Source organism: Strix uralensis, chromosome 5, assembly GCF_047716275.1.
Source record: "Strix uralensis isolate ZFMK-TIS-50842 chromosome 5, bStrUra1, whole genome shotgun sequence".
Lineage (NCBI taxonomy): Eukaryota > Metazoa > Chordata > Aves > Strigiformes > Strigidae > Strix > Strix uralensis.
In genome coordinates this window covers 51,090,830-51,116,408 of record NC_133976.1, presented here as the reverse complement: position 1 = coordinate 51,116,408, position 25,579 = coordinate 51,090,830, and the positions used below count along the sequence as shown (strand labels likewise).

The following is a 25,579-nucleotide window of genomic DNA, read 5'->3' as shown; positions in this document are numbered from 1 at the left end:
CCTCCACGTTCAAATGCCTGTTTATCTTTTGCTGGAGACACACCAGAGTAATTTGCCCTGGTGAAATTTGACCCCCACTGATGTGCCGAATAGAAATGAAAGAAAGACTAATTATTTGAACTAAGTTCTAAATGTGAGCATTAAATCTGAATAAAAGCTTTATGGATGGTTTCTTGTCTCCTTTTATTGGACTGATTGATTTCTGATCTCAGTAAGACTTATTTTTTTACTCACCTTGTTTAACTCCTCTAAGTTTGCGAAAAGCCTCCACAAATCAACATCCAAGAGAAATTCATTGCTCTGGAGGTATTTAAAAGTGTTCATAAATATCTTTAAAAACAAAGCAAATCCATGTTATTTAATATTTGTGCCAGTTCAATATATCTCATTTTTTCTTTCTGAAAAGAACGTGTTTGCACTGTTAATTCTCATGAAATGGTAATTTGATTTGGGGAGGGCAGAAGACGACACTCTGAGAAACTTTTCCTGACCTGCCTGAAGGCTAAATATTGGGCTTTGTGTGAGGAGGATGGCATGAGTGATGTCTCTGGGGTGTCTCTGTGGCTGCTGCAGAGGCAACTATGTCCCTGCTGTGCTCTCTGGCAGAAGAGGGGCAACTGAGCTCCCTGCAGATCCATGTGAAGGAATTAATAATATCAGAGTCATAGTTACAGATTTCTATGAGCTTTCTAAATGCTTTTCTTCCTACCCCATGCATCTGCTGCTACATAAGTTGTTTAAAGTTACTATAGGGAAAAAATTGTTGGAATAGCATAAGTAGAGGGCTCATGGAGGTTTGGATTGTTTTATTAACCTGTATTGAATGAAATCTGTATGTGTATTTACTGGCTGTTTAAGATTTTTGTATTATTTAAGCTCTGATGGTGATCTTGGAGCTGTGCTGAATCTAACCTAAATATGAAAAAGTCTCACAAAATGTAGATTACAGAGTAGAATTTTTTTATATATGTGTGAAAAGCATTAATGAAAAAACCCATCACCCAGGTGCCAAGACTGAAGAGCTAGTGAGACTGTTTGCTTACCCTTGTGTAATTCTTCAGTTGCCATGAACAGTTGACCTGAGAGCTTAAAGGGGATTTATGGTGGTCTTAAAGTTCCCTGTGGAGATTCATTAAAATCAGTGGAATATTTCTATACTAGGAAGTATTTAGAGTAGCAGGTATTGGTAAAACTGGCCACCCAAATTCAATGGGTTCTTTCTTTGGCAGGAGAGTTTGGGAAGCTGGCATGGACTGAATAGTTTATCATTCATGGGTGTCCCGATCCAATGTCGGGGGAGGTTTTGTTATGATCCCAAGAGTGAGATTAAGACACAAACAAAGGTCAAATGCTGTATACCCAAAACAGGTTTTTATTATTAAAAAAGTGGAGAGGAGTAGCAATAGGACAGAATGGAAGGAAAAGACAGAAATAAATCAAGGATGCAGGATAGTGCTGCAAGAATAGTCACCACCATGGATCCAGCAGCGTCCTGTTGGTCCTCAGTCTTCAGTTCTTTGGTGGGGGGTGCACAAGGATCTGGCTTTGATGGTGGGTGCACACTGAGCAAAATTTTCTGCTGCCTTTTTAAGTTTTTAGGATACTTTTTAAGTATCCGCTGATTAGCATATCTGCTCACCTTTAGTTTTTTTTTCCCTGGTTCCACAGGTTTTGTTGCATCTGGCTTCAGGGCAGGAACGTTTGCCTCTTACTGTTCATTAGCAATGCATGCATGGGGTCTGGCCTACACAATAGAGACACGAATGGCTACAGGATGGGGCCAGCTCAGTACACATCTGCCCCTTTGAGGCTTGTCTAAAGAGTCCAGCAATGCAACCGCAAAGAAGTTGGGGGAGTCCATCCTTCAATACACCCCGCTTCCCTGGGCGACATCCCCCAGACCAATTCACAGGCCGCAGCAGCTTCTCTTGGAGGTTTGCACAGACACAAGCAAGCTTTGAGACAGTCATAGGACATTTCAGTCTCTCACAATGGGTCACGCAGGGTTGGCTGAGGCTCATCTGTGTGTTCCTACCTCAGACTCACCAAGGGGCCTGCATGTCTCCTGCTATCCTCATCCTTCTCAGAATTCACCTGTTCTTAATCTTATATCTCTGAACAAAGTGTATAGAAGGAAGGATGCTTCCATCCTGCCTTGGACCAATAGCTGGTCCCGTCAACCCCTTTCCTCTCCCTTCCTGTTCTGTCCCACTAAGGAGGAATTCAGCCCACTCCTCTATTTATTCCCTTCACTTTGCAGCTCTTGTACTGCCTAGGCTAACTTTGCAGCAACATGGAAAATTTTTCACTAATCTTTTTCCTTTGACTTAATAAGAAAACAAAAATTGTCTATGCGGAATAAGAGAAAAATGATATGAAGGTATTTAGGGAAGCTTCCATCCTTTTAAGTGGATACACTAACTTTTGATGTGTGATGAATGTAAATAGTGCAGCTATTCTTGTAACAGTGTGCAATATTCTTGTCCATATTTCAAAGCTCTTAAAATTCAACACGATGGAGACAATTTGGAGTTTTTGGGAAAGGAGTTGTTTTTTAGTTTACTTGTTTTCTTGTAATATTAGAACTACAGGTCTGCTGAATTCTGAGGTTTTCATGCTCTAGTCAGGATAACCTAACTATAGCTCTATACGAAGTTAAACGAAGAGTATAATGTTACAGACTAGCGGTAAAGAAATATCCAGTGTAGTCAATTGGAGAGTGGCTTTTGTTCAGCGTTAGTGGGAGGAATAGTGGAATATCAGCTGAAATTGCTAGAAGGATCTGCTATCAGATAGTGTTTGAAAAGCACTATAAAGGGATGTCCAGAAGAAGGGATACCATCAAGAAGATAAAAACTGAAGGGGACTATGGAAACAGGATGAGCAGGCCAGATGGGGAAAAAACTAAGTACTTAAGTCATTCCCCTTTAGATACCCAATGAGAGATTACAGGTGGCTTTATGTCTGCCATGCTGACAGCAGAGCAAATAATGTTTCATTATTTTTGAGAAATGAAATCTGAAGTTACCATCTTGAGAATGAACAAATGATCCAGAAAGTAAGTGCATTCACTTGTGAAAAGCTCCCACACTGCTGCTTCTTTTTTCACTTCTAACCGGCTGTTGACATCTTTCTGCTCAGTCTGTTATGCCTTTATAAATTCATGCCAAGATTTACTCTATTGACGGGAGAAGAAAGAAAACCACCGACTATTGCATCAACTGCTTCAGACCTTATGAAAAGAATCTATGATCTATTTGCCCATGTAAAGAGCCCGACTGCCAGTACTAGTGGTTTTTCTGAAAGCTTAAAAATTCCTCTAAAAAGATTTAAAAAACTGACATTTTCCTTCAAAATATTTATAATACAAACACACTGAATTTGAAAGTAACACAGTATGTTTGTAAGATGCTGTATCAAAAAATAGTGGGTAGTTTGCTAAGGAATTTAATCTGTTCTGCTGCTGCTGCTGGAAAGCAGGGATGGATTTCCTTTTTTTCAGATAGTAAAATCAAGGTACCAAAGGACTAGGTCTTCATAGGTACTTGGATATTGTTGTTTAATCCTAAGGTGGCCACTATCACCTTACTGACCTGCTCCAAAGTCAAATCTTCACATATATGTTAGGCACTGACAGGAGTCCTCAACAACCAAGTCTAGGGAACTGCATATAACAGCTTGTTGTGAGAAGCAAAAGGTTTGCTTTGGAGGGGGGATGGTGTTAGGTGTGGGTTATCTGAATGTCACCTTGGTAGCCCAAGCTCGGTGTTTCTATGGCTACGGGGGCCCAGAGGCCAGAAACCTTGTTTATCTGGCAGACAGGCTTTGGTAGGATTTCTGCAGCTGAACCTTGGTGTTGTCACTGATCTCTACGTGGCTGCCTCAGAACGCGCCCCTAAGGCAGCAGTGGGGGTGACCATGCCCCATTTGTCACCTCTGTGATGCTGCCATTTCTTTCTCCAGATCTGCAGGCACTGCTGAGAAGTCTGTCTCGATGCCTTTTTCTGGATGTGGTACCTCCCTGATCTAGGGCAGTCTGAAAGCCTGGCAAAATCCAGGTCCTTGTTAACCTTCTATGACACTCAGTTTCCCCCTTGCCCTTCCATTTCAAACCACAAAATATACCTTATGCTTATGCATTAATTTTGCAGAAAGGTCTCATATCAATATTAATGTAGTGAAAAATGGTAACTTGAACACAAAAATTTTATCCCCATCTTTAAGTACTCTTGGTGCAGTACACTGAGTATTTTAGTATATGATACCTTAAAGCAGAAAAATTAATATGTGCTGCAGTCTATGATCTTAACAGTTGAAAGACAGTGTTCCAGATCAGTTGCTTGTTTCTGTTCGTCTTTACTCTGTTGAATGACAAAAAATCACCCCTGATTCGTACAATGTTTTAAAGACCATTAAGAAGTTTACCCAGCTCGGTAACCTTGCTCTGATCTGTAAGGAGCTTGCCCTTAACTGAGTGATTTCCTTATATTTCCAGGCTCTCCTACACAGAGATGAGGCAGTGATGGCAGGTTTATTTGTAGCTATGGGTGGGGTGTGTAGGTGGCTTAGGTGTGGGTGTGTAAGATCTTATTTATGTAACACAGAAGTCTGGCAGGGCAAATCATTGGTATGGCAACAGACAATGGACTACCCTTGGAAGACAGAACAAATAAAATATTTTGCTTCCTTCAGCACTGTCAGAAGTAGGGGACAATAAACTCATAGTTGAAATCATCCTCCTGCCATAAGCATACGAAGCTTGTGTATTTATTTTCAAGTTTTAATTCGAGCTACATACTGAAAAAACTTTGGTTGGCTGCAGAGTACTGTCTTTAAAATGAGCTTTTAGAAAACTTAAAGAGCAGGAAGAGTTTGTCTGTGTGAGGGATCATGAAATAAAAACAATTTCTTTTGGTTTGGTTTTGTTTTTCAGGCTGAGTGTGCCATGTAGAAAGTTTAACCAATATTTATGAACTCTAATTTAGTGCTATGAGCATAGACTTATAAGGTGTTTGCCTAAGTTTTATCTGCTCTCTGGAACAATATACTCATGGATTTTTATTGTCTGAACTTTAGGCACTGAACTGAAGCCAATTTTGAAATATGTGTTTGATTATAATATTTGAAATTCAGAGTTTCAGCTCAACTCTATCTTGAAAGATAGTTTGATAGTTTGAAATGGTGCAGAAACAATAATGCAATTATATATACATGCCCTTAAAAAATGCACCGGCAAATAAATCTTCATAAATTAAATTATACGGCATTTAATAGTCTTAGAAATCACATTTTGGCTAAATATGAAATGCGTATTATTGCAAACTTCAAATATTTTGCTGAACTTAAAAATTCTCAGTTTTAGGCCATGCTCCTTCAAATGCTATAGAAATGCTATCAAATGAAGTGGGAACTGTCGTACATGCTAGTCTGAGCACTTGCATTGGTTTCACTCACACAAACTCTCCTTTGATAGTCAAGATTTAGAAGATAAAATGCAAAAAATATTAGGAAGGGACTTTTCACAATTACATGTTTAGGGGTGCAAAGTTATCAAGACAGTTGTGAATGATTTTCTGAATGATGAACAATACTCAGGAAATTTGAATACCGTAGTAACTGAAAATTTTCGTAACTGGCAGAGACAAGGAAATGTGTTAGACAAGGAAATTAACTGAAGTGTATTGGTGTGTATGCTTTTACTGGTGTGTGTAAGGGTGTCCATGAGGCAGGAAAGGCCTAAGAAAGCATTTAAAAAGCTACTTTGATAGGTAAAGCCTAGATCCCTTCCATGTAACTGGGAGTTAGGCAGATACTCCAGGGCCCTCAGGTGCTAAGGTCTAGGTTGGCATGCAGAAAATACAGGACACACTATAGTCAAAGCAAGGATATGACTGACTTACCTATCTTGTGCTCTCTTACCCCGGGGACTTGCACTGGACCTGCTGTCAACCCTGAACACCTTGAATGAGAGCTCCTGCGTTGCCCACCCCACTCTGCTCTTCTGGTGCCAAGGGTACCTCTCCTCCCACCACCCATGGGGATGGGGGACAGCGGCACTGACTGTGTTTTCATGTGCATCACATGCAGCGCCACTGATGGCTGCACTGGAGCCACCCTACCCTCATTGCAGATTAACGTCCAAGCAGTCCCAAGGTGGGCTGAGACCTCTGAGTGCAGCTCACCTGCTGGCTGCCTTTATCCAAGGGCAGCAAAGTAAAGAAACTCTTTTTACCCAAGTTAGTTGTGGGACAAGGCAAGGTCAGTGCAAGGAAAAAAACATGGTGAAATACAACTCCTCTTTTGGTAAATGGCCACCTTGGCTTTTTGGACTCTAATGGGTAAAACAAATGTGTTATCAGTAAAGAAACAAATAGCTAAAAATAAAACTTTTTTGTTGTTGTTGTTAGATGAAGCCTGGTATACTATACTTGGCTCAGATTTAATACTTGTGTTTAGGCAGTTTGTGCACCAGACTTAAAACTCATTAAACCTATTGGGTTCCTCCCAGCAAGAATTATGTCTATCTGTGATGGGATCTTGGATGATGCTAAACACTCCCACTTGCTGCAGATGATCAGTATGTGATTGCCAATTCTTTACATGAGAAAACACCTCATACCTCAAGCCAATACTTGAAGATATTAAGTGTTTTGAAGCAAGAATTAGGGCCTGTCTTCTCATCACTGATATCTTGGAGTTATGCAAGTATTTAAAACTCCTGTGAATAAATAGTCCTATAAAACCTAAGCCTCACATCTGTCAAGGGGCTGGCACATGGTGCGGGTTGTAATTCATGGTCCGTAGTGAGGTACAGGGAAAGCTGGGTATCTAGATGTAGGAATGCACTGGTGAGAAGTGAGAAATGCCTGTGTTTGTTCAGCAAGAAATTTGAAAGAGTTTTCTACATGTGGCACCTACCCTCAGTCCTGTGTGTGACTGGGAATCACAGTCAAAACTTTCCCATTTTGGATTTTGAAGGCCTTGGTCATTCTTTCTGGGGATGGCTGGCTTGTTTGCTTTCATGAAACTGCTGGCTGTGACCTTGACTTACTTATTTTTTGAGAAAATTTTGATCTCTGGTCACCAGCATCTTCTGGTCTCTGTCTCACTGCACACTATACTATATCCCCAATAGATATCTGTGGAAATTGCTTGCAGGTCTACATTTCAGTGTTGGAAGGTCTTGTGAGCAACCTCTAACCATGAGTTGGGTCTGCTACCCTAGTGATTAGAGCACTACTGGGAAGGGTGGCATGGGCTACTCTCTTCCCTCTGCCTGAAGCTGTGCAAGTAGAAATTTGTAACTCCTTGCAGGTGGAGATCCTGGCCTGGGCTCTGGTTGCTTCTAGCCTGTGGAGGAGGGAGGTCATTCGTGTCCTGCCCCCCTCATCTACGTTTTACATTTTGCATTCAACGATAAAACGCAGGAAAAAAAAATAATTTGAGGGGAATTTTAAAATCAGTGGTGCAGTCACTTTGGTGTGGGGTAACAGGATCCCCCATGGAGGCTGCACTGCCTCACATGTTGTTGTTGCACTGATCCTCCCTCCCCGTTCCACACACTGATGCGTTTTAGTTGTGGCTTTTGCTGGGCTGAGACAAACAAACCCCACCCTGTGTCTGACCTGCTCTTAGCAGGAGGGCTGCATGGGGCAGGTAGTCCATGGCATGGCCTGACACCAGGAGGTCTCCAGGGAACACCTCGAGTCCTGGCAGACTCACTACCACGGAACTATGCTTGTGCTGGGCTGATCTGTGAGACAGAAGAACAACACACGTCATGTGTCTCTGCTCGTGGCTGCAGAGGACACTTCTGAAGTGCTCCTTGCTGATACAGGAGGAAATGAGCTAAAAAACCAAATGCTATGACATAATGTGTTAAAGGAACAATGAGTAGAAAACTTCAGTGACAGACAACAAATACCTAATTATCTTTCCAACTCCACATTGTTGCTGAGATCAGGGTGTTTATGGTCATGGCTTGGCTCAGATAATAGGTACTTAGAGGATTTAAATGTCGGAAATTCGTTGGTTCTTCTGAGATTAGGCAAAAAGTGAGTGAGATTTCAGAATCTAAGTTTTTGCACTGGAGTCCAAAGGAGCAGTTAAATACCATGTCCCTAGCTGGTATGTGGGTTATCATTAATTTTAACCTTCATATAACTCAGGTGATTTCAAGAAAAGACAGTGTACTAGTGACACAGTTAAAATGTTGTTTTGTTTTTTAATGTTTAACCTTCCAGCTAGTTTGTTCTATTTTCTTTCTAAATCTTTTCAGCATTTTTTCTGCTAATTCAAATATTTTGTATTTTGAATATAATATGAGTTAGTGGCCCTGCTGATCGAAAACAGATGACTGTTTCCAACTATTGTTGTTACTAACGGAGGGCATTGTCCAGGATGTAGATCCATCAAGTGAAGTGACACAGGCATTCTATATCCAGCAGCGTGTTTGTGCCAGAGGCTGCTTGCATTCAAATACAGAAACTATTGGTGCACATCAAAATCCTTTTTGGATTTTGCTAATAACTCACACCGATACCTAATGAATTATGTTAGTATACTGTTGCAGAGTGACTGGTGTCTACAGCTGTTGTGCTGTCTTCAATTGACTGATGCATGAAGACTGTGTTACAGTTCAAAGGGTCAGTAATTAAGTAGCTGAAGGAGGAAGCACCAAGGATGTATACATATATAAAAATTCACTTTTTCAGTCATTGTTTATTGTGCATGGTATTTTTGGTCAGTTAAGTATAATTCTTATTGCTTCTTTTGCCTAGGCAGATACCTTGCTGTGAATATCTAGCCATTTGCCAACACCCGATGTGAAACCTGGCAGGTATATTTTTCTCTTTAAGTGCATGAATAGTCACTTGACAACTTATCAACTAGCAGATGAGCTCTGAGGTAGAGAACTGGCATTTGATATGTATAGCAGGATGTGGAGATTATGCTTTTTGTTATGATCTGACAGTAACATTGCTTGCAACTGTCTTAGCTAAACCAATTGAATTGTACAGATGAAAGGAAAAACTGCTCCGAACAACAGAGGGCTGTAGGCTATAGGCTATCAGGAGGGCCTGGCCTAGAACTTTAACACTTGAAACATGGACGTGTTAGGGCTTGAAAGCTATGTGTTGAGGAGTTTACAATGTGCAATGTAAGAGTTCTCTAAAAGCTTTTCTTTTTCTGGTAGCCCTAGTGCATGGGGATCATAGAATCTGTATATTTAACTTTAGGGGTTTACAATGAAACTCTGAGGTTTCTCATGAAATTGAACCTAACACATGGTTTGAGAACTTTTATGGATGGAGTCTGTTTCTTGGTTGTCAGCAAGCCCATAGCAGTGCAAGGGAGATCGCTTCCTGATGAGGTGTGCTGAGTGCTACCCAGTGCAAATTTTAAGTGTTGGTAACGATTGTATTAAGATGCTTCTGAAACTTCTAGTGATGTCACAATATAGTCTCTTGGGCAGCTGGATTATTATAGAAGCCAGATGCTGCAATATAATACAAGGATAATTCTTACAGTTGTCGCTCCTGTACTGGGAAATTCAGGAGATTTATTTCAGGTTGGATTTACAGTAAAATTTTGCCAATGTGTTATTGATTTTTAAAGTACCTAGTCTACTTCAATTTCAGAATATATTTTGAAGTTGGAGGCTAGTGGTTTATGAAGATTAGTAATGGGAAGCATAGTTTCATTGTAATGGAGTTAAATGGTGTTCTTTTCCTAGATCAAAAAGTCCTTGAACTTCAGACACACATATGTCTAAACAAGCTCTTCACGTAGGTATGCGACCCCGTGATGTGTGGGAGCATACCAAGGACACTTGGATATGTGTCTACAACATACCTTTGCAATCTGGCATGCCTGGCTGATTAATGGCTTACATGCCTAAATTATTATGCTTCTCAAATAAAGGTTACAGGTATTTGTGATCACCTGGCCTGATGCCTGTAGATATGTTAGATACATTAGATGCTTTTGTTGTTTTTACTGGAGAAATTAAACTACTGAAGTGCTGTGTAATGCAATTTACCACTTTTTGAGTCTGTATGCCATGTTTTGGCACCTTTTCATGCCTGCAGACCCTGTAGCTTTGCCTTTTTCTTTAGTTTTTAGTTGATCATCTTACTAGGGGCAGAGGACTGAAGTGTTTGAGTGAAACACTTGTACTTTGGGGATGAACTCAAGCACCTGAGGAGACATCATCTGCAATAATGCCTCCTTTAAATCTACTTGTTTTGTGAAACAAGATAATGTCACAGGTTTGCATTACAAAGTGATGGAAAATGATTAAAGACACTGAAGAAGCTCATGGTCTGAAAAAATAAATATCCTGTGTATATAGTTGTTTCTAGGGCATGGAGAGTTTCAGCTGATTGCTTTTTAGAGATCTGTATCTTTATATGTCCATAATCTTAGCCTAACTAGCTGTTCCAGGGAACAGACATCTACATAAATCACCTTACTGAAATAACAGATACACTATTTAAAGGAATACCTACTAGATGATAATAAAAGCAACTGAAGAGGTTACAAAGTTCAACATTATAGGGTGGTCACAGTACTGAGATAGCTGCCAGGTGACAACACCATTACCCAAGCCACACAGGGTGAGTATTTGGACTCCCTGGTTCAAAAAGTTAGCATGACACTTTACACGCATATAAGAAATTAAAAGAGGAAGAGGATCATCTCAAGATAGTTGAGCCCAGCTCCCTCAATTCATTGAAAATGAGCTGCTTTAGCAGTTATTGAGAGGACTCTTCATTAGCTGGTTGTCTTTAAGAAATAGTGCAATCCAGTTTTCCACTAAGTCTCTGATTTGCTGAATGGTGCAAGAAGAAAATGAGCTCAGAGTTTCCTTCCACGGCAGTGTTGACTTTAGCATCTCAACTTGTCTCCACAACACACACCTTTCTCTGTGCTGCCCTTCTCGTCCTTTTTGTTTATTTATTTTGACTGGTAATTTTTAATCAGCATCACTTCAGCATGTTGCTATGTCGACAGAGATGTACTGGCATTCCTGACTGAGGGCTGTGTGGGGAAAGGCTGTTTAAAATGAGCATTGCTGCTTTAAGAAAGGCTTTTCAAAGTGCAGCCTGGAAACGGGGAGGGTTCATTAGAACTGAAGGATGGAGGTGTGCTTTTACCCTGGACAATGTATAACTCAGCCTTGGAGGAGGGTTGCCAGCTGTCCCAGTGTGCTTCTAGATGGAGAGAGTAATCTGACATTTCAGCAGTTTTCTCTGGCTGTGATAAGAAGGGATTAGCTGTTAAGGAGTTAGACTAATGATTCGGATAAAGGAGAAGCTGAATACAGCCCTTTCCCAGACCTTGGAACAAATGCAACTTGACAAAAAAAGTTTAGAGCAGAAACTGGTGATTTTTGTTTTATATTTCTGCACATTCTAATATTGGTCAAGACAAAAAGTAGAAATCATAATACATCATCCAAACCTCCTTTTGTCAATCTGTCTTGCTGGTGGTTGTGCAACAAAGCTTGTGCTGTTCCTTGTGTGACTCCTTGATTTTAAAATGCATCTGGATAGAAGTCCAGAGCCAATAACCTAGCTGGCATATAGTGGCTTCCCTCTGAAGCTGCCAGGCTAGTGGCACTAACAGAAAATGTGTACATTAAATGTGTAATGTTCTCCTGCTTAGTGATTTGCATTCAGTATTCTTCAAATTCTCCCACAAAGTTTTCTACAGATCACATAAGTCATCCCTCTGTTAGTGAGGTATGATTATGTATTACAGTTTCGAGTTTGATCAGAGCAGACTCTTCCCATAATAGGTACAGATCACCTGTTTTCACACTGAGATGTAAAGATCTTTCCCTCCCCTTGTCTCTCCATCTCCATTGTGAATTCAAAATGTTAAAGAGTGGGTTGGAATTTGCAACAATTCAGAAAATCTAGGAGGCCTCTTCTACGGTGAAAGTGTGATTTCAGATGCACACACATATCTGTTAAGCCTTGTCTAGGGAACTGCACTGTGTAATGACTCATAGACTGTATCAGCCTTTTCCAAGCCACCCAGTCCCAAACAGAAACATACTTGAAACACAGACCTGTTTGTAAAGTGTAGGCTATAACAGGGCTTTTACCTGAAAAATGAGTAGGCATTGGGAAGAAGAGGAGATATAGATCAACTAATGATGTCTACTGCCTTAACACCTGAAACATGTTGTGGTAGAGTCACAGAAGCAGTGTGTTGTTGTTTGCTGTCAGGTGACTTCTGTCTTCACCAAGACTTTCTCACCAGTGCTGGTGTTTTCAATATACCTCACTCACCTGCACGCCCCACCTGAAATCATGCAGTAAAGTGAGCACTGCACTATTAGTGAGAGAGGTATGGTTATTAAGGGAGGTATTAGCTCCTACTTCTTTGTTGTGTGAGAGAAAATAAACTTCGTTTCCCTTCTGTAAACATTTGAACATCTTAAGGAAACAAACATGATTTGAATCAAACTAATTCCTAATCAAGCTTTTACTTCCTGATAATTGTTTGAGCTTGATCCAATTCACTACACAGATCTACAGTATGCAGCAGCTTATCTTGCCTGCACTAATTTATAAAATTCAAGTATTATTCTTAGTTTGTAGGATTAACAGTCTCCCCATCCAGTAGCAGTCCTAGATCTGCTTTGACCATGAATGAGAAAAATATTGAGCTGTTTTGCTAGCTTCTTTGCTCCCCTTTTCCTTCCACAAAGTTTTGAAGAATGTTGCTCAAGATTATGAGATGTTTCACATTCTTCAAGCTGAAATTTGACACTGCTAATCCAAACAGCCAGACCTTTTGGCAGTTAGTTCCTAGTGCACAGCTCTCCCATGGTCTAGCTGAAATATTGTCTGAAATATAGCTAAACATGTTGGGGAGAGGGCCACCTTTGAAAGAAAATCTCATTAAAAAGTTTAGTTTAACAAGCTGGTGACAGACATTTCACAAAGCAAATCTACAAATTAAAGTTGAGTTACACATACATGCCTCACTGTTCAGTTTTGTCTTAGAGTGAAGCGAGTTCATTAAAAATGTGGAGAAGTAAAGCTTAAAATAAGGTAAAACATGTATGCATACCTTTGTATAGGTGATCCATTCTTCTGAAAGAGAGATATTCTTGTTACTTGGTCAGAAATCAAGTAAGCAATTTGATTTTGTGAAAAAAGTACTCATTTTTTAAGAGACATGTACTACATAGACATTGGCTAATTATTTTCACTGTTGAGGAGAAAAGGGGAGAACTCATATGATATCCAGAATGTTTTCTATATTGGAAGGGGGAAAAAAAGACACAAAACTAGCTGGTTATTAAAGGGCAATACACCTATTTGACACCATCCACGTTCAGTGAAACGCGTACTTTGCATAATGATGGAGTCAAACATATGTCCTAATTTAACTGCTTGTGCAAGTAATGCAAGGTCCTTGAGAGTAGATCTGGTAGCAAACCTGGCTTATGCAGTGCCTCACCTTTTCTTCTTGGGGTGAAGTTATGGGGGATGACTGAATAGTAGTTTGCTGCCAGGGAAAGACAGAGGGCTAGCTCCTCTCTTGCTTATTTCTCTTTACTGATGCTGGCACTCACTGGACCAGTGTTTTTCTTTTTCAGAAAAGATTGCACAATTGCCTGCTCATTTATGGAGCTGAATGCAAAAATGGAGGGGGCCAGTGAGTGACAGAGCTAAGTAAGTGGAAATAAAGAAAGGGAATGGGACCTCTTCCTTTGGTAGTAGCAAACCTTAAATTTGGCTCAAGCATCTTGAATGACTTCATTCTTGGTTTTGTTGGGGTTAGTAATGCTATTCAGTAAAACAGGATAGAGAACTGCCCTGGCTTAGGAAGAACCCTGATGAAGGAACTTGGGAAGAAAATAACATTTTGAAACTGAAACCAGAACTGGATAAATTACTTAGTCTTGTTCTTTCATAGCCCCACAAACAGTTATGCTGGCCCACCAGGGTGAATGGACAGAGCTGGGAAAGACTGTCCATGTGCATAGGTGGAGTAGGCCAGCATGGTCACCAACAGACAGGGCTGGAACCGTTGTCTTTTGCTGATCTGGAAGGAAAAATCTTCCTTTCCGATGAGCATAGAAGTTGGTCTGTTTTATTGAATGAACACAGGCCAGGTTGTAGTTCAGGTTAAGAACTGTGGTGGTGTTTACACACTGGGCCATGATGGACCAACGCTGAATATGCAAGACTGAAAAGGAGGTTACATCATCCTATTCCTCTTACCTGGACACCCTCCTGTGGTGTAGGGCTGGGGCAGAGGAGTCTCGCAGGCAGCGTAACAGAGTTGGCTCTCCAGGAGTTTTAGAGTGTCTCATTGGGGTTGCTATTGCTGAGAGGATCTTTTTGGCTTGACAACTTTGATCTGGGGCTGTCAGACTCTGGGTTTCTATAGTTGTCTCAGACTTGGTTTTGGAAGACATAAATTTTGCATGGGGACAAGAAGGCATTGTCAATGAGGAAATTGTAGTGCACCGAGGTGGACTCTTACAAATGTGGTGGAGAGAGCTGGTGTATTCCTTTTGATTCCCCACTGAGTTGTGTCTGAGCAGTCCTGAAATGACAGTGCTTGTGAGGCAGAGATCATCCTTAGATGCCTTAAAGTTGGAGAAGTGGAAATTCTGGCCAGAGCATGCTGGTCAAACTGGAAAGGGGCATGGTGGCTCCCAATGCACTCCTTTGTGGGGAGCTTCAGAAGTGAAGGCTCTGTATAACCTTGTCTTCGAATGTAGTCACCTGGGGACATGGTGGTGCCCATACAAACTGATACTGCCTGTGTTTCACCGGAACCAAAGACATCTTCTGGACTGCCGCTTCTGGACAAAGCAACATCTTTATGAAGATCTGCTTTCCTGTTTAGAAGTTCCACACTGATGCAGGTTTCTTTGACCAGGTCTGGAGAGTAATCAGAGCTTGGTTGTTGCATTCTTTATTTGCAGCATGAAGATTTATAGCTGTGTGTTCCTAGGAAACATGATCAGAAAAGCTTCTTAGAAACTTGCTGTATGACTTTTTGTATGGGAAAATATGCAAATGGAAAAAAAATATAAACATAATAATGTAGATATCTGTGCTAGTACAGAAACAATTGCCTGCGCTTTGAATCCTGTTTAAATGCAGGTTTCAGCAGTTTCAGGACCCAATTTCAGTAAGCTGTTTAAACAGACGCTAACTTTGAGTATGCAAGCACTGTCAGTATCAGTCAATAGAACAAATTAGATGGTAAAGACTAACTGTGTAATTAGGAACTCTGCTCATCTGGTACTGCAGCTGCATAATTTCCTCTTGCCACTCCCCCATCAGTAAGTGAGATTGTGACACTGCTGTATATGGGATAAAAATTAAGTCACTAGCTCTCAGAACTCCTACTTGTTGCAAAATAGTTTATATAAAAATACTAATTCCTTGCTGAATGCTTAAACAAATACAATTTAACATTTATGTAAGGTGAGTCTAATCACTTTTGCTTTTCAACAGGAAAAATATTTTGTGGTAAACGTTATGTATGCATTATAATCAAATAATGAAGAAAACAATTTATCAAAGTAACTTATCTGTTTGATCAGTAAATAATCTTATGTTCTGTGATTCATGAAGCTCAATTTTAAGATATTTTGATGACCAGTCTCTAACTGGACTGACATTTGAAGTTATAAATGAAGACTATTAATTCAGCCTCTTCTTTAATTCAGTTTCTTTGTTTGCTAAGAGGAATCTTAAATCTGTTCACGATTGGCTTCTTTGGGGCACTTTTATTTATTAGAATGAGTTTATTCAAACATATGTTGACTTTTTTCTTGAGCTATTGAATATCACACATTGAATATGATTTTTGTCTAATTATATAGTCCTATCAGATTGATTTATAAAGTGATTAGAAACAATTTATTTCATCAAGTTTGCTAGTTCAAAGTATTGCTTTTTACAAACTCTTCAGCCATTAGAAGACAATGATTCAGATGTTTATAGGAAGAAAAAACATCTTTATGATGGAAATGGCTTTTTTCACAACTCTAGTTAATAGCCACAAATATATTAATGTCTATTCATTCCCCTTTAATGAATATGGGCTAATTAACAGATATGCTTATTAAAGTGGACAAGCACTAAAAATCATTTTCAGAATATATAATGAATGACAATAATGACAAATTATTACTATTTTCCTCTTCTGAGCAAAGATGTGATTGCATACTATTTCTCTGAGATTTGCTGTTACTGCTTTTTAATCTTTCAAGTCCTTAATTTTGTGAAGTGTAGTCACATCTGACTGATCATTTTTTGGCCAGGCGTTCTCTTTGCTTTTTTATTTATTTATTTTTTTAATAATCACCTCTTCTCCATGCAGAATTTTGCAACTCAGCATGGAGCTTCCAGATATTCATGTGAATAGCGTTCTGTTGCAGAAGTAGAAAGATTAAAGACATCTCTTCATGGAAATCTTATATCAAAAATATGATCTTTATTTTCTTTTCAGTTTACCAAGCTTTTTTTTTTTTAAATAAGTTGATACTTATGAGTGTCTTGATGAGTACTTATTAGTTACTTTTATGAGTAGAATCTCTCAGCAGCAAAATACCTTTAAAGAAGATGCATTGTTTAAAAAAGTGCAGAAATATGCCACAAACATGCAGAAAAATTATTGTATGTCATTAAACTTACCAAGGTACCCAGGTGAAGATTTACCAGCTTCCAGTATATCACATCCTTTTCATATGCAATTAAGTAAAATTTTCAACAAGTGCTCGATTAACTGATACTAGGCTTAGCAATAGCATTTTCTCTTTTAAAGCCTCCTTACTGAATGCTGGTATAAGGAACTAGTTTTTCTTCTTGTAGATTTGTTTCTAGGGGATTTGTTTATCAGGTCAGATGGAAGTGGCTTCAGGATCAATACCTGTTTACAATAGGTAATGAGCCATACATTTTATTAAACTTCATTCCTTTTATAATTTATTTTTTTTGTACTTTTCACATTGATAAAGTTTGGCAAGAGAGATCTCAGTCAAGTATATAATAAGTTGCAAGAGCAGATGAAATGCCTCAACCCCTCCAATAATCCTTTTGTTTTCCACTTATCTTGATTCATTCATCTGGATCTAACTGTGCATTGTTTGTCCTTCATGGAAGAATAGTAGTGATAGATCCCTTGGTTACATTATTTACAGTTAGATTTTAATTTTAAAAAGTGTGCTAACCATCTGAGTAATTCTGAACACAGACAGATTTTAGTATCGGAGTGTTTGAGAATTCATCCAAACATCGATAATTCACTATTTTCTTGTGTCGCAGAACTGATTGGAAACCATTAGAATTGATTTAGGCATTCTTGGGTTGGATGAATTGAAAGTGAGACTTGAGAAAAGATGATTTATTTGGTAGATAACTTGTGAAGAAGCACTAACTTCCACAAATGTTCAAATCTGTTGTGTAATTAACACACATATTCAGAGGGCTGAGTGAACACTTGCAAATGCAGATAACCATTGCAATATGACATTTTAATCTTCTGTAAAGATTTTTTTCAAAACTCATCCACAAACCAAAACACAATATCCCATAACTGGTATAAGTAAATGTCTTTGATTTTGCTTAACATTGGATATGGCTGTGGATTGAGGGAGGATTATTAAAAGAGAATGAAGTGAGAAAACAAACTTAAAGACTTTATTTGCAAGACTGTGATGGTATTACAGTATTTATGTTAGCATTCATCCAGTTTGGCTTATAAGAAAAAGAGATAAGTTAAAAAAAAAAAAGTGCTCATCCTGTCTGATAGTTGATAGTACAAGTGTATTTAGTTTAAGTAGGACTTTTAGGAACATAAGACTTTTTTTTTTTTTTTTTTTTTTCCTGACTTCTTGTGCTGTTCTCAAGGTGATATTAGGATCAGATGAAATGGAACTGACCTTGTTGCCTGATGAAATATGCAAATGTCTGGAGATTTTATAGTGTTCAAAGCTGTCCTTTCCAACTCCAGAGAAGAGACCTAAGTGCACTATAACTGGGCAGGTTGGGGCGGTGAGGATCTCCAGGAAGAAGTACAGCTTCGGTGGGAAGGGGACAGACAGTCAGCAAGTGAAGCCATACCCTTCCTGGGTGGGAAAACTGCCTCTGTGTTGGGGACAGCTGAGAGCTATGCCCTCTGCTCCTGGCACTCTTCACATTTTCATGTAGTGCATAAACAGGCTCTTCTGCTGCCTAACTGAAATCTTTTGAACATGCTTTAAAGCTGCTACTATGATTTTACCTCCACAGCTTCTTATATGAAAGTATCTAGGTGGCTCTTTGCAAGCACCAGTCCCCAAATTAGTGCAGGGTCTACCAGACCAGACCTTACTCCTGCTCTTCAGCTCATGGAAGCCTCATCCTAAATCTAAATCTAACCCCAATTTCTGAATATCTAAACATTCAAATACTGCTATTCTGTTTGCCTGCATGCAATTCAGACAGAGATGGCTGGGCTAGAAAGAAGGATGTAGCACATTTCTGAGATACCAATACCCATGCCTGAGCTTTGATAGCTGCTCTAAAGGATCATTTTTGAAAGAGACAGTTGGGTAAATATTAGTAAAAGAAATAAGTTAGAGTACTAGCCTGAGATCAGGGTGAGTGTGAACTACTTTCTGACATATAGTGCTGGGACTGGTTTAGGTGGCTTTGAGTGTAGCTAGGCAGAAACTTTGTTTTAAGGCCATCTTTGATCAATTAGCTCTAACTGAGACCTGGAGGTTTTGTTTGTTTGTTTTTTTTAAGTTCTAGCTGAGACTTATCTTTAATGTGGTCACTATACTTATATTAACCTAGTAGCAATTACATAAAAGAAGTTATTCGATTTCCTTCCCATTTGCTGGTGCTATAAATTGAACACTATCTCTAACTTCCTTTACCCAGAATTAAAAATATTCTCAAAAGTTTAAGCATTTCTCTGGTTTAACTTGGGGAGGGGGGGCCAAATTTGGATTTAGGTGAAATCATAATTGTCCTCATTTTGTCCAGAATTCACTTGCACTGCCTAACTTGCCTTAGTCCTAATTGTAATAAAGCAAGTACCTTTCTCAGCTTGGACTACGTATGTGTACTTAACTGACTCCTATAACCACCACTTCTTTACTACTTTTCCAAACAAGTATCATCCTAGCTCCAACCACAAACTCAATCCTAAACAAACCTTTGCCATAGCATTAATTCCATGAACTTTAATTTTCATCCTTGGAAACAAATGTAGCCAAGTCATTTAACTGACTAAGCTACAGTTACCTTGCATGTGCTTTCTAAAATAAATAATTACATTAGATGAATGGCCTCTTCTGGTCTAAATCCCAACGTTCATGCTCAAGTCTCAACTTTCTGTCAACTCTAAAATATATCTCTAATCTGAAGCTAAAGTTAATCAGTTGTCTTTTAGGCATCTTCTCCTGGTAGTCTCCTTTGAGCACTGCTAGTGCCCCAGTTCATTGGCCTTTGTTGACCTGCACTGTCATGCTGCCATCAGCCTTAGCCATAGTCTTTTAAACAGCTGCAGGGCTTGCCAGGTGACTCGTCCCAGGGTTAATCTCCAAGTTAGACCGATGTCCCTTATGGATCAAGATGATACTTCAGGTTAATGATCTCTGCTAACTTTGAACCTAACCACATCTTCCCTAGGTGTTTTCTCCAGCCCTAATTCCTTGGTTGTTCCAGAAATGCACAGAGCCAGATGTCCACACCAGCCCCTGCAGTCACCTTCTGAACTAGCATATTAATCGTGCTACTAAGCCTCTGTATGCTGAAACCTTATGCTTCATGATACTTCAGCAATGTAGAACAGTGGCTGCTCCAGCCAGACCTCTCCCCTTTTCACCTGGCAAGCCACTCCTTAATGTAGGAGATCCCCAGATTCTGTGTGTACCACTCCTTATCCTCTCATTTGGTTTAGCCTTAGCGTTAGGGTAGCCTCATTTGTTTGCCAGAGGGCTAACTATAGCCAGGTGGACCAAACCCATTCTCAGCTTTGCTGCCTTGCCTCTTAAGAGCTAAGCAGTTCTTACAGTTTATAGTTTTCTACCTTATCTAACCCAAAACTCAGGCTGAGCTGTAACCTTCAGGCTTGTCTTTTTAAATAGGTCTCTAGAGGACAAGTGAAGCTTAGGCTCAGGGCAGAGAAACAAATGAGTGCAGCACTGTCTAGAAGTGCCTCACAGCTCTGTCACGGATCGCCCTCTAGCTGTAACACACCTAGCTGGCCTTTTGGCTACTGACAACCTCTTTAGGGTGGAAGGTCCAGAAATAAAATCATGTAGCCCAGGTTTATGTACCTCCAGCAATGTCCCTGTAGGTCTGTCAGAGATATGTAGGTTATCAGAGCTGGCTGGAAAAGTCCTCAACTTTTTCCCCGTGTTTTCAAGCACCATTTGTTGCATTTGTTCTTTCTTGTGTTTCCCTGAGGTTTCTCTCTTGTTCTGTATCAGATCATGTGTCAGATATAACTTGTCTGCTACTGCTGGCAGGCGTAGAAGGTCTCTCACATGTTGGCAAGGACAAACAATATCTCGGCTATACCTGGCTGGCTAGGGGCCTGGGTTGCATCCACATCATAGGATAGGCTCATAGATGGACCTTTGCTGTATTTTCCATGCACCAGAAAATGTCAGGTTGATGATTATCTGTTACCTCTTTGAGAGGTCTCTGTACGTCAGCCAAAGGGGTCTTATATTACAATGCCCTCAACCTTTTGGCTGTTGTCCTCAAAATCTTGCATGTTCCCTACATTGAGGTAAAAAAGCTTTCTCTGATTCACTCTTCTTCCTCCAATCCTCCACTGATGGAGCTGTTTGGAAATGGATTTTGCTGTGTCCCATTTCAAATAACCTGCAGAATCTGGTGTATCCTGAACATACTCATCTAGCTATTACACTCTCTGAGCACAGCTCCCAGGTTAGTCCCTCGAATGAATGCTTGCTTCTGAGTTCATATGACATGTTTATGGCTGCCTGATAGCTCTTCCAAAGCAAGAGGAGTAAATGGCATGTCTTTGCAGTCCTGATAATAGCCCCGTGGGGTCTGTGGCAGCTTTGCAGTATGACCTGGCCTTAAAAATCAGGCTGCATATCCCACCTCATCTGCTGCACTCTTGTAGGAATAGACCAAACGCAGTGGGTTACCAGTACTGAAGCATGGTGTCAGGTTATGGATTTCCAGCCAGAATGCAAATCAGTGCTGAGAGCTGCAGAGCAAGCCAGGTAAGAGTGCCCTAAGATAGTCTACACTGTGTGTGTGGTCATCTTAATGAGGGCTTAAAACTTCAGAACACACTTGGAGTCTTATCTCTTGATCTGTCAGTGAGATTCCTCTAGGAACCATTCTGTGGTGAGAAAGTTGGCAGATGTGGTCTCAGCATGGATGGTTTCAAAAGACAGGGTAAAGGTAGCCACACCAATCAAAAGTAACTTGGCAAAAATAACTCATTCCTGCTGTCCAAATCAAAGCATCTGAGATCCTGCTTTCCATGTACTTAGCTCTGAATAACTCTTAACAGGGTCAGAGCACAGATGCTATTGACATCAGCTGCAGCTGTAAGTGTTCAGCTCCCTTGGTAATCAGACCTCAGGTCTCAAGTCAAGTGCCCAGAGAATAAAGGGCATGCACTTAGTGAACCCTCTGAAAAGTTCAGTTTAAATGGCTTGGCCAGCACCACAAAGAAACTGTGCAGTAGATGAAGAGGTATAACCTATTTTTCTGGGGAAACATTCACATGAGAACTCCCGTTTCTCTCCCTATGAATGTCAGTCTCAGTCACCTCATGCTTCTCAGCTTTTGAACAAATAAAGAGTAGTGGTCCAAAGACAGCAGTCTCCTACGTGCCTTAGTGCCGATTCATTCCCAGAGCTAGGACTTCCTGTATCCTGAGGAAGGGTCTCATCCAATACACACAGTGAATGTGTGATTAAGACCCATCATAATGCCAGCACTGGATGAAATGGGGCAGGGGGCTGTTCAGGTTGTGCTCCATCATCTGAACTGGGTCCTTCCCCAAAGAGACCGAAAAAGGTACCAAAGGGGATTTATGCTCTGGTACTTTCTCATTTCTGGGTGCGTAGCTTTGCAACCAAAATATTGGTCTTCTAAAAGCCTACAGCCTCCTTTTCTCATCCCTAATCACAGAAAAAGAAAAGAAGCTTCCTGTTTTCAGTTAGAGAGGAAAATCTTGGCTTGTCCCAGAGCTGCAGTTGCAGAGCATGCAAATTCAGCTGATCCTTTCAGTAAGTGTGGACAGAAACCTTTTGAAATTTAGTTAGGGAGATGCCATTTGTCATTTTTCTAGGGGTTTATTTTAGACAGATTCTGGCAGATTTCATGGGACCAAAATAAATTACATGAAAAATATTTTTCTATTTGCTAGCAAAATTTCAAGTGACTAATCCAAAGCTAGACTTACAAGAAATTCCCATTTTGATATTGTGGAACAAACAGTATATTTTTATGCTCTAGATTTGTCCTCAAAAATACAGAACATTTTGCCTGAGAAGTTTCAAAAACTTCAGTTATGGTAGACACCTGTTGTATGAAATCTCTGCCAAATGGTTAAAATCTGGCAAAGTAAATGGGATATTAATAATAATGAGAACAAGTATTGGTTGATTTTAACTTGCACTGTCAATTTTTCCTTTAGTAACAAGAGTGGGGTTTTTAAAAAAGCAGTAGACGGTAATACTTTTACGGAAGTTAACAAATGATGCAGCGTGCATTCCCACTTTTACACAATCATTTCTATATAAAGCCTTTATTTTTTAACTTTCTCTAGAGCAAATGAAAATGTGATTTATAGAAGAAAAACAAAACAAAGCAGAAAATTAAAAAAACTCCACTATTAATAGAAAAACTTTATAAAATGCTATGAAAAGCAGAGACTTTCCTGTTCTTCAGAACAAACTTCTGTGGAACTTCAATGGCCATTTTTCTGTGTATTCCAAATGGCATGGAGAAAACCTCTCTCCATTCAGAAATCAGTGATATCCACAATGCAACTAATATCCAAAGGAGATAAAGGCAGAGGAGGAACAGAGTTATTTCTCAAACACTTATCAGTTTTTGTATGAAACTATCTATTTGGTTTGCAGTCATCTGTAGGTAATTGTGTCAGGGTAATGACATGTAAAGTAATAATGAAGGAGCAGCTTTGTTTTGGGCTGAAGTAAGCCAGAAATGACTTGACTATTTTGGCAAAACATCCCCTTCTCTAACTTTGTGCTGGGTCTAGTGAAGCATTGTTTTGGGTAGGTAATGCTTTTAACGTTAAAAATAGGTCACTTTCAAGAGTTGAAATCTTTCTATTTGAAGAGTTATTTTCAAAAAATATATTTAGAAGAAAGCATTTGTTGAGTATTATTACACATAATGAGTTACTTCCAAACTACATAATTCAACAAATCTTTTTTAGCAAGACTTTATTCAGCTTTATATATACTCCCTTTCATGGTTTCTTCTCTTCTGAGAGTCTCTTTATGACTTCCTTGGGTGTCAGATTGAACTTTAGCGTCTTGATCACAACATTGATAGCTCTTAGTGATCTAGGCGATTGCCTTTCCTGTCAGATGCTGTGCCTGGTTTTCATCTCTCAGCACCTAATCTAAAAACACATGCTGTCGTGCAAAACAGAATGCTGAAGCAGAGTTAGGAGACAACAGCTGAGGGAAGAGGTTTGCATCTCACCTGGCAGATCAGAGAGCTGCTGGCCTGCTTTCTCCAATTTCACTTCAAGTTATTTGTGAGAAGGACTCGTCTCATTCATGTTTAGACAGGCATGAATCTAAACCAATCATTCTCCAGTCCCTCTGTAGTCAGTGATAAAGCCTATTATGCATGCAGTGCGCTTCAAGGCATAATTCATCTGACTGATATTAGGCACCAGTTTTAGGATCCCTGGTGGATGTTACTATTTCTCCTTAGTAGCCTATTCCAGATTTATCTATCCATCTTACATGAATCCTTTCTATGGTCTTCAAGCTGTCTGGTCCCCAGCTGCTAATGAGCATGTTTCCTGGCCTGACTGTTAAGCATGATGCTGTCAGATGCATGAAGTTTGCATAGAAGTTGCCTGACCTTGTCTGTTCAGGAAGGAGTGATAAACTTGTGCCTTATCATGATTTTGTGTTCTGGTTCATGAGCATGACTGATGGAGCCTGATCCCTCACTGCTGCCCTGCTGGCAGAAAACTCTGCAATAGATAAGGGCTCTTGTTGGCAAGGAGACCTACAAGATCTTCACCTGGCTGAAGGTGGTACTGGCTAGGACAAGGATATACTGTGCTAGATAACCAAGAGGTTATAGAGTTTTTTGGTGTGCTTGGAGGCCTTGACATAATCTGGGTGATGTGTGAACATCCTTTGTTTTTCAGAGCATTTTAAGAGTCTTGCAAAATATTCTACCTCCTTTCACAAGTCACAAACTGAGAGAAAAAGTAAATAAAGAAACCAGAAATGATTTAATGAGACTCCGTGTCAGACATTTTCAACCCTGGATTCCAGACCTCCCAACCAGTGTCTTCTGTGCAGCTCTACTTGGTTTCAGACAGTAATATTCTTCCCTCTGGAAGCTAATTATTGCAGGAATGGAGGTATAATGAAGGATGGAACTATGGTTTTCCATCTGAAGGCAAAGTGACTTTGAAATGGAGAAAGGAATCAGCTGGCAAACCATCAGTCAGGAATACAGAGCTGAAATCTCTGTGCTTGAGTGTTGATAAATGAGACTTGTTCTTTGACTTTAATGTGGTTCCCAGGACAGTTGTCATTAAATTGAAAGTTGCAGAGGTTTTCTCCTAATGACCTCATAACCATCTTTTTCACAGGTCAATGTACAAGCTGTAGCCAAAAGAGCAACACTGAATCAGAAGAACCTGGCATCCTCATCACCATGAGCTCTATGGGATAAATCACAAGATAAAATTGTAGGTGAAAAACCATAGTTTTACATTAACTTTCTATTAACTAGCCTCTATTCTAGCCTTAAGGATGTTTATTTTTTCCTGGCCAGCTCTGTATGGCATACCACTAGGAAACATGTAATGTTGGGAAGAAAAAGTTTTGAATCCCCCCCACACTGTTATACTTTGGCATTGGTTTATCCAGACAGCTGGATTTAGTGGATACAGTAGTCCTGCCAAGACAAGTTGTAAAGAACGACATCTGTTTCTGTTTGCTCATCAGTGGTTTCCATGTGATAATCATAGTAATGAAGATGACAGGATTCCCATCAAATATCCACAAGCATTTTTCCATTAGAGAATTAGAACAAAAAACCCTAATACTTTGGAAAGTTATAAACGCATATCTAGTCTTATCAAGTTCATTCAAATTTATTATCTAAATTCAATAAATTACAGCTATTTTCCAACCAAAGAACATATCGGGACAACAGAAGGGCAAGGTAAAGGGAATTTTTGCTGCACTTACCTGGTTGCCAGATGTTGCTGTTACTATTAGCTGGGCAAAGAGCTTTTTGATTTTGGTAGTGCAGACAATGGATCATTCTCTTTTAATAGTGGCATTTGAAACCTTAAGAGGTGATGTTTAGAT

At 39.8% G+C, this 25,579-nt stretch overlaps 1 protein-coding gene across 1 annotated transcript in view; it reads right to left on the bottom strand.

The window, feature by feature from the left end:
• The window catches only part of PLEKHG7 (pleckstrin homology and RhoGEF domain containing G7), a 34,725-nt gene extending 19,776 nt beyond the window's left edge, over positions 1–14,949 (bottom strand). The window contains 9 exon segments of the mRNA XM_074869415.1: positions 235–330; positions 3,029–3,178; positions 4,266–4,361; positions 6,291–6,331; positions 7,626–7,753; positions 13,090–13,112; positions 14,250–14,413; positions 14,416–14,556; positions 14,559–14,949. Coding sequence (XP_074725516.1) covers positions 235–330; positions 3,029–3,178; positions 4,266–4,361; positions 6,291–6,331; positions 7,626–7,753; positions 13,090–13,112; positions 14,250–14,413; positions 14,416–14,556; positions 14,559–14,949 — 1,230 coding nt within the window.
• Between the last annotated feature and the right edge of the window lie 10,630 nt (positions 14,950–25,579).